Source organism: Eschscholzia californica, unplaced genomic scaffold, assembly GCF_041429995.1.
Source record: "Eschscholzia californica isolate CP2 unplaced genomic scaffold, dmEscCali1.0.p SCAF_5, whole genome shotgun sequence".
Lineage (NCBI taxonomy): Eukaryota > Viridiplantae > Streptophyta > Magnoliopsida > Ranunculales > Papaveraceae > Eschscholzia > Eschscholzia californica.
In genome coordinates, this window is record NW_028238472.1 from 12980458 (window position 1) to 12989897 (window position 9440).

Sequence of the window (9440 nt, forward strand, 5' to 3'; positions counted from 1 at the left end):
GTGATTCTCTGATGGTGTGTTTGGTTGCAAGATTTCTAAGTAGGATTCCTATCAAAACTGGGATTCGATAGGATTCAAGAATTCTTGGTCATTTTGGCTACCAAGAAAGTCGAAGAAAAAGAGTCTCGTAAATAATATCTTAATTAACTTTAACTCATTATATTTAATTTATGCACTTAAGTGGTATCATGCATATCAGAAGAGATTTATATAGCAAACCTAAAAATTTTGTTTTGCTAAAATTACAGGGTGTTAATTTAGATCTGAATTTCGAGCGTAGTTTGTAATTGTAATATAATTAGGCCTATATCTATTTTTATTCTAAAATATAATTTAGCACATTTTTCGCATTATTGGTAATAGTTGTGGTGAGGAAAAAAAATTAAAGCCGTCATTTCAAGAAAAAAAATTGTCGAAAGAGAAAATTAAAAAATGTGAGAGGGATTCAGACTCTTGACATAGTCATAAAACTTCTGTTAAGATATTATTTAAAATGAGTATATTTACAAAAGCACAGGTGGGTGGAATCAGGTTGCACCATGAGCCAGCCCACCGTTGGGGTCGCTTTGAAATATACGTACAAGTAAGAGTTAGGGCCACATTTGTCGTGTCAGCTTCGGGCCACCAAAAAGTCAGGGCCGACCCTGATCAAGACTTCTAATGGGTTGAATCCCACGTTGGAGAGTGTTTAACCAGTAGGCGAGTGATATTTGTGCAAAGAAGGTTGAGCCTATGCGGTGTTTAGGCGAAGTAAGTCTGATACGACTTTTAGCCACTACAACCGGTCTTGGAAAACATCCCAGATGTTGTCGTTCATGACGCCGAGAATGCATTATTAAAAAACGCTGAGGACAATACTAGTGTGAGGGTAAGTAATCGTGGGTCAAGAAGTCAGCTGGACCGGATCGTTAACCGGAAGTCGAACCTCCACCTGTTAATATTTTTGCGAGCACCGACGACGTCTTTAGACTTATACCTTCGACAAGATACAACAACACACGTGACCGTAAGTCCCTTGAGACCAGGATGGTGCCGACCTAAGGGGGCTCCGACGGTCAAGTCAGTAAGCTTGCAAGAGAAGTAATAAGTGCGCGAGTGATATCCTTATAATGTTACCATTGGTTGGATAATGGTTGGAGCTTAGGCACGACTCGTAGAGTGGACGGAGCTCGCACTCTACGAAGTGACTGACTTGTATGGAGAGAGATTATGATAGCCTATGAGGTTTGTCCTTGAGTAAAGCAGCCCTAGTGACCTGCCTTGGTCGAGGGTATGCACCGTAAATAAAATGGTACGCTTTAAGGCCTGACCTTGTGAATATTCACGTGGGTGAAATGTGGAAGACCTGACCTCCAGAAGAGATAAATTAGCTTGCCTACTTTGATCGTCAGGAGAGATAAAGGCGGGTCGCCCTTTCATAATACGGTCGTCTGGTCGTCCAGGAGAGAGAAAAGAACGGTCGTCTGGTCGTTCAGGAGAGAGAAAAGAACGGTCGTCTGGTCGTCCAGGGGAGAGAAAGGAACGGTCGTCTGGTCGTTTAAGAGAGAGAAAGTAATGGTCGTCCTTCCTTGATTGTCAGGTTGCCCAGGAGAGAGAAAGTGTAGACAAACCCTTGGTCAAGTCTTGTGCTTGGAAGAGTCCTGCACTTGGGCGTAAGAGTAATTGTATTTAGGTGAGAGGAAGGAATATCGATGATCACTCAGATGCTTGCTCTTTATAAGAGAGAAGATGGTGGGGGTGTATTTGCTGATTGCTCGATGATCGAGTGTATTAGGCGGGAATTGGATGTCAGATGAATATGGGATGTGTTCGGCGATAATCAAATGATCTGTATCATCTTCCCCTCGGTTCTTTTATGGTGTTTGTGGTCGACCGTCACCTGGTGTGACCTGTCGTCTTCAATGGGTAACGCTTGGAGCTGTCACCATTAACACGGGTATTGTAACCCCCTAACGGGTATATCCGGTATATTGTCATCTTGAATGACAATAACGCTTCCCCAACGAATATATGGAGGGAGGTCTGCTGGTGAGGACAGACCTCTTTAGCCATGGCTGGAAATACACGTGTATCTTGACGTTACCTTCGGGGTGCCCAGAGGTAAAAGGGTCGGGCCCAATAGCCTTCAATTCATGGGCTTAGTTGTCGTATGAGCCCATCAATCATGGATTTCTGGGGGGCATTCTAAAATTTAAAGAAAACTCATTTCGCAAACCCGGTCATGATAAAGAAGAAGCTTTGTCAGATTTGAATAACTGGCAATGTAAATTATTTCTCTTGGGTTCTAGATTTGTAAAATCGATTTTCCGAAATCTGTAAATCCAGTTTGCAAGATCAACAAGTCCGGTTTGCATTGAGTTTGCAATATCTGTAAATTGGGTTATTACATTCTGCAAATTGAGTGTAAGATTCGGAAACCCGATTTGTGAGATTTGCAAACCGAGATTGTAAGATTTGCAAGCCCAATTTGCGAAAGAAAACGACGCCATTTTTTCTGTTTTTTCTTTTTGAGAATGTATTTAAAATGAATCTTGTTGCAAAGATACCGAACAATCTTATATAAGTTTTATTCATATCCCAACATCTGATAAAAAATTATATTTACTTGAAATTTAAAGAAAAATTATAAGACATAAAAACATGATAATAATTCTTTATAATATTTTGATCCAAATAATTGTTACATAATGTTTGTTCCTCTCTTTTTACCTATTTTTATTTACTTTATTTTGTCTAAATTAGCTAAAACCCTAAAATGTTCCCAAAGCTGCCTTATCTTTCCTAACTAGTCCTCCAAATTTATTTTCTTAAACACTTCTCTCCCTCTCGTACCTTTATTTCGGAAAAACCCCAAGTTAAGCTTCCATCTAACAGAATGTCCTTCCGTCGGCCGGCATAGCACTGTAAGTTCCATATCAAAATTTAGGGTTCCGATCTCTTTCTGCAAATAAGATATATGTTGTTTTGATCAACAATAAAAACTCTCAATTTTGTTTATTTCTTATCTGTTAACCTAATTCTCCTTATTTAGATGATATCGATAAACTTCATCAGGTTTTCTCTTTGCATTAATTTTTTTTTTCAGAGCTTGCTTGAGTGCCGATGAAATCGAGACCGTTTCTTCACAAATGCTCTAATTAGGGTTTCCTATTGCATTACTTTGACTGATAACCATCCGTTGTGCTGTAAGTATTGTAGCCTAATTCGGGTTTCCGTCATTAACATTAAAGTTCATTGATATTAGTCATTAGATGTGAATTTCCTCTTCCTAATTCAAGTTCTAATTGGTGTTAATTGTTTAATTCTAGTTCACTTTCATGTGAGATCATGGCTGATCGAAAACTGATACTGATTTGTCAATCTGGTGGGAAATTTATGTCAAAAAAGGATGGATCTTTATCATATAATGGTGGAGAAGCTCATGCCATTGATGTCAATTCCGAAACTCGACTTGATAGTCTTATGTTAGAACTAGCGGAGACGTGGAATATGGACATGAAAACCTTTTCTGTCAAGTACTTGCTCCCTACTAATAAAAGTACTTTAATAACATTATCTAATGACAAAGACCTTCAACGAATGATCGATTTTCATGGGCATTTGGTATGTGCGGACATTTTTGTGGTGAAAAATGAGTCCATCACTCAGAATAAACCAACGAGTCCTACTGACAGGTAGTTTTTTTTTAGCTTATCTCTTTTATGTAATTTCTGATTTAAGTCGTTGATTTATTGCATTAGAGACTTACTATGTGATGGATAAATAGGGTGAAAGTATCGGATTCGGCAAAAAGTACTTCTCTCTCAACTTCTACTGCTGCGACTACTCAAATTGTTGCAGAAGCTTCTTCCTCAAATGCCATGGGTGTGAGTACTACACTTCTTGTTGATTCATCTACTGCTGCCCCAATCGTTGCTAACTCTACCTCTATCGAGGATCCTTCCGCCACTACAGCTGGTTCTTCCGTTGTTGCATCAACACACACTAGCTCCACCTCCGTCATGGATCCTGCCGCCATTGGAGCTAGCTCTTCAATTCTGTTACCTACCCACACTAACTCTACCTCTGTCAAGGATCCTACCACCATTAGACCTAGCTCTTCAGTTGTTGCATCTAGACACACTAACTCCACCTCTGTCAAGGATCCTGCCGCCATTACAGGTTGCTCTGTTAAGGATCCTGCTGCCATTATAGCTGATGCGTCTACCCACACTAACTCCACCTCTGTCAAGGATTCTACCGCCATTAGAGCTAACTCTGTCAAAGATCCTGCCACCATTAGAGCTGATGCATCTGCACACACTACCGGCCGTTTCACAGGTGGAGTTGTTGATAACCCTACTTCCATTGATAATGGCAATGTTAACGATGTTCGGAAAAAAAGGAAAACTGCTTCTTGGAAAATTAATGCAAATGGTATCATGATTTGTTCTATAGATGATGAAGTTGGACAACAAGTAGATAATGGGTATACGAAAGCTGGTAGTAATGGCGGAAATGGTGTTTCCTCTTATGATGATCCTGGGCATGAAATACCCACTTCATTTTCCGATAATGATACCAACGGAGTAATGGAAACTAAGAAAGTTGATCGTTCTGTTTCTCGCTCTAATTATGTAGGTAAAGGGCAACAAAAACTGATGAATTCATGGAAAAATGGTATAGCTAGTGTCGAACAGGAATTCAAGAACGTTAATGAATTTCGGGATGTATTACGGAAATTTGCAATTGCAAATCACTTCAACTATGAATTAGAAAAGAATGACACAGACCATGTAAGTGCTAAATGTACAGGCGATGGGTGTCCATGGCGGATTAATGCATCTTGGGATGAATGTGCACAAGCGTTTAAGGTAAAAGAGTTTCAGAAATCACATTCATCAGGAAATAGTTGCAAATACTCTCATCATCCCCAATCAACAAAGCATTGGTTGGTGACTTTGGTAAAGGAATCACTTCGAGATAGTCCTCATACAAAGCCCAAGGAGATCGTAAATGATATATGTCGAGAATTTGGAATTGAATTGAACTATTCACAGGCTTCGCATGGAATGCATATGGAAAGAGAACATCTTCAAGGGTCATATAAAGATGGATATAATCAGTTACCTTGGTTTTGCGATAAGGTAATAGAAACAAACCCGGGTAGTGTTGCTAAACTTATAACGAAAGATGATTTTAGCTTCGAGCGTATTTTTATCTCTCTTCATGCGTCTTTACATGGTTTTGAGAATGGTTGTCGTCCCCTTATCTTTCTTGACTCTACTTCTCTAAGATCAAAGAACCTAGAGACCTTACTAGTTGCAGTTTCGGTGGACGGAAATGATTCTGATTTTCCAGTGGCTTTTGCTATAGTTGTTGTAGAAGATGATGATACTTGGCGTTGGTTTTTGGAGCAATTGAGATCTGTAATTTCATCTTCCCGATCAATAACATTTGTATCGGATAAAAATAAGGGTTTACGAGAAAAAGTTCTCAAAGTATTCGAGAATTCTCAGTATGGGTATTGTATACACCACCTTTTGGAGGAGTTTATGAGAAACACAAAAGGTCCATTTCACGGTGATGGAAAAGGTTCTCTGCAATCTAACTTTCTTGCTGCTGCTCATGCCCCACGACCAGAAGGGTTTAGAAAATGCACTCAGAAAATCAAATCTGTTTCAGAGTCAGCTTTCAATTGGGTTAATAATATCGACCCACAATTTTGGGCAAATTCTGAATTTAAGGGGGAGCATTATCTTATCTCCTTAGATGTTCTTAGATCAATCAATGACTGGATATTAGATGCGCGAAATTTACCAATGGTGGAGAAGATTAATGCAATAATATGTAAGTTGAGAAAGTTGATTAATACTCAACGTATTGATTCAAGCAAGTGTTCTTCGAAACTATCTCCACTCAGGGAAGAAAAATTGAAAGAAGAGACGATAAAATCTCGTTCTCATAAAGTATATAGATCTTCTGAAAGCGTATTTGAGGTTCACGAACGTGTAAGCCACGTTGTTGATATGGATAAAAGAGAATGCACTTGCAGGCGATGGAAAGTAACCGGTTTACCTTGTTCTCATGCTATTGCCGTCTTTAAGAACTGTCGGAAGAATCCATATGATTATTGTTCTAATTACTTCAGTTCTGAAGCTCTTCGGTTAACTTATTCAGAATCGATAAATGTTCTCCCTGATATGGAGAAACCTGTGACTAGTGAATCCTCTGAGAAAGTATTAGTACTTCCTCCCCGAACTCGACCCCATAATGGGCTTGGCAGTTCAGGGTCTGCGGGTCAACCAATGAGGAAGAGAATCAGAATCCAAGATTCAGAGAAAAAACAAGTTCCTTGCAACAAGTCCAATGGGGAAGGGGACAACAAAGCTTCTTGAAAACAAACTGAATAGGCTTAACTTTTAAATGTGACTCTTTGTATATGGTTTATTTGAATCCATTTTGTTATTTTAATCTTAGATTCAAACACGAAGCATTTTCCTCAATAAATTGTCAGTTTTTCGGTGTCGATTGTCACATTCTCTCTCATATTGATTTAGTAGAATGGGTTCTTAATAAGTAATGAAGAAAACATTAATATGTTGTTTGATCTGAAGACTGTTTCCTAATGTCAAAATCATCAAAAATTAGAATGACATTCACAGAATCTACAAAAAAAAAAAAGAATTCTTGTATCATCGAAGATTAATGTTAACATGAACAAGTTATTCTTTATTCATAAGGCAATCATGTGTCAATGAAATGAAAACAAAGGTTAACAAATTCAAAGAAAACGAAAAAAAATCAAAGACATGGTAGAGGGTTAGAATTAAAGAGAGAGATCAGCCAAATCAAACGTTCGCTCTACAGCTTTACACCAAGACTCCACTCTCTTCTTCCTTCGTTCTTCATCCAACTTGGGTTGGAAAACAGTGGGTTTTTCACCTTTTCCTTCGTCCATGAAAATATCTTCTTCTGTCCAAACTCCAACAGCTAATCCAGCTGCATAAGCTGCTCCTAGAGCTGTTGTTTCAATGTCAAATGGTCTCACCACTGGACTACCTAACAAATCAGCCTGCTCATTCAAATAACATAACAAAACTTAGACAGTAATCACAATCTCTCAATTTCAAATGGTCTCGTAATCGAAACTAGAAACTGTTTTTTTCTTATTGAACTCTTTCAGTAAAGAGTTTAGTTTCGAGTTGGGGTGTGAAGAGCTTCTAAACCAGGGGTGGGAAGATGATCGGAAGGCGCAACATGCTTCCCACCAAAACGAGTTCGAAGCAGCCAAGGCCTGAAATGAACTTGCTAGATCAAACCAATAAACAGGCCAAACTCGGGTTTGATTATTTGCCGAAAGACTGGCCTGAGTGGCCCGTCCCCCTGGACAATGAAGATACCCATGGGTAACCCTGACCGGCCGGATTCCCACCCCTACTGTAAGCAAGCAAAATTATTGAGAAAAAAAATGTGTTTGAGAGAAGATTTACTGAAAATATGATGATTTCCAACCTGAATTTGCATCAAAAGATTGTTAATAGTTGCTCCACCATCCACTCTAAGAACAAACTCTCCATTTTCATTCATAACTTCACCTTTCTCACCTGCATCTTTATGCATGGAATCTAATACATCTTTAACCTGAAAACACATACTCTCAAGAACAGATCTTGCAATATGAGATTTGTTAGTAAATCTCGTAATTCCAATACAAATTCCCCGTGCATCATCTCGCCACCACGGAGCAAATAAACCATTAAAAGCAGGAACAAAATAAACTCCTCCAGAGTTTTCGACTTTCTTAGCTAACTCTTCAATCTCACTTGCACTTTGAATTATTCCAAGACTATCTCTTAACCATTGAACCGCTGCACCAGCAATCGCTATTGAACCCTCTAACGCATAATTTGGTCGGGCATTTGGGCCAAGTTTGTAAGCAAGAGTGGTTAGTAACCCGTGTTTGGAATGGATTGGTTCTTCGCCAGTGTTAAGTAGTATAAATGCCCCGGTTCCGTACGTGCTTTTGGCCTCGCCTTTCTTGCAGGCCTGACCCACCATTGCAGCATGCTGATCACCCAAACATCCCGCGATTGGAACCCCTGAAATTGGCCATCCTTTTGCAATTTTACCAATCATTTCGGAATTACTAACGATTTTCGGTAGGATTTCAACGGGAATTCCTAGAGCATCTAATGTGGGTTGATCCCAATTTAGGGTTTTAAGATTCATAAGCATTGTTCTAGACGCGTTTGATACGTCTGTTATATGTAAACCGGGTTCAACTCCATGTAAAACGGAACCTCCGGTGAGATTCCAAATCAACCAAGTATCAATTGTTCCAAATAAAGCATCTCCTTTTTTAATGGCTTCTTTAACTCCATTAACATTTTCAATTAACCACAGAAGCTTCATAGCACTAAAATAAGTACTGATTGGTAATCCACAAGTTTCAACAAAATGTGTTCTTCCTCCTGATAATTCTTTCTCTAATTTCCTACACAAATTTAAACATAACCCAAATGGATTCTTGTCAGGAACAAAAATACCCAAAAAAGGATAAAAGAAGAAGGTTTCAGAATCTCAGATATAAGTAGCAAGATTTGAAAAATATAGGTTTCTGTCAAAATCAAGGATTTAATATCAAACAAAATTAAATCAGAAATCTAAAACATGGGTATCAATCAAAATCTGAAAACAAACAAAACCCAAATCTTGAAATCTCAAAAATTTTGATTACCTGCAAATATTTGTAGTTCTAGCATCCATCCAAACAATGGCATTATAAAGAGGTAAACCAGTAGATTTACTCCAAACAAGAGTAGTTTCTCTTTGATTTGTAATTCCAATTGCTTTTAATCCACCATCAACATTAAACCCATCTGCAGTTGCTTTATCAATAGCTTTTGCCATACAAAGTCTAGCACTTTCTAAAATCTCAATTGGATTGTGTTCTACCCATCTAATCAAAACAACCCACAAATCAAAACTTTTAGAGAGAGAGAGAGAGAGAAAGTAGAAGAATTAAAAGAAAAAAGGCTGCATTTTTTTACCCGGCTTGAGGATAAAACTGAGTAAACTCAGTTTGATGAGAAGCAATAGCTTTAGCAGATTTATCATAGATTATGAATCTAGTACTTGTGGTTCCTTGATCAAGAGATCCAATATAAACTTGATCATGGGCATGATCCATTTCTTTGGAAGTCTATGAAATGGTACAAAATCTTTAGATTGAAAAATGAAAAAAACAGAGATATTGAGATGTTAGAGAGAGAAGAAAGAGATGAATTGTGATGGCAGAGAATTTTTCGGGATGCTGAAGAAGTCTAGCCTGAATTTCAGTAGATAAAACTTTGGTTTTTTTTTTTGGTTGGGTTAGAGAGAGAGAAAGTTCCTTTCTTTCTTGTGAGTCTCTCTCGTGTTCATCTTTTCCATGGTTATTGGTTTTCATCATTACCCAA

General features: G+C 38.4%; 2 protein-coding genes across 3 annotated transcripts; one reads left to right on the forward strand and one right to left on the reverse strand.

The window, feature by feature from the left end:
* The first annotated feature begins 2640 nt into the window (after positions 1 to 2640).
* On the forward strand, positions 2641 to 6508 carry LOC147537199 (uncharacterized). Of its 2 annotated transcripts, XM_086640233.1 has the most exons (4): positions 2722 to 2903; positions 3086 to 3185; positions 3309 to 3674; positions 3767 to 6508. In XM_086640233.1, the coding sequence occupies exons 3-4, from the start codon at positions 3328 to 3330 to the stop codon at positions 6375 to 6377; spliced, it is 2958 nt and encodes a 985-aa protein (XP_086496359.1). In that variant the 5' UTR covers positions 2722 to 2903; positions 3086 to 3185; positions 3309 to 3327; the 3' UTR covers positions 6378 to 6508. The 2 variants fall into 2 exon arrangements, with proteins under 2 accessions (XP_086496358.1, XP_086496359.1); XM_086640232.1 differs by lacking the exon at positions 3086 to 3185 and having other exon boundaries at positions 2641 to 2903.
* Positions 6509 to 6690: 182 nt separating this feature from the next.
* On the reverse strand, positions 6691 to 9440 carry LOC147537200 (glycerol kinase-like). The gene is made up of 4 exons (XM_086640234.1): positions 9033 to 9440; positions 8720 to 8941; positions 7495 to 8476; positions 6691 to 7054 (listed from the first exon to the last, which is right to left on the reverse strand). The coding sequence occupies exons 1-4, from the start codon at positions 9170 to 9172 to the stop codon at positions 6809 to 6811; spliced, it is 1590 nt and encodes a 529-aa protein (XP_086496360.1). The 5' UTR covers positions 9173 to 9440; the 3' UTR covers positions 6691 to 6808.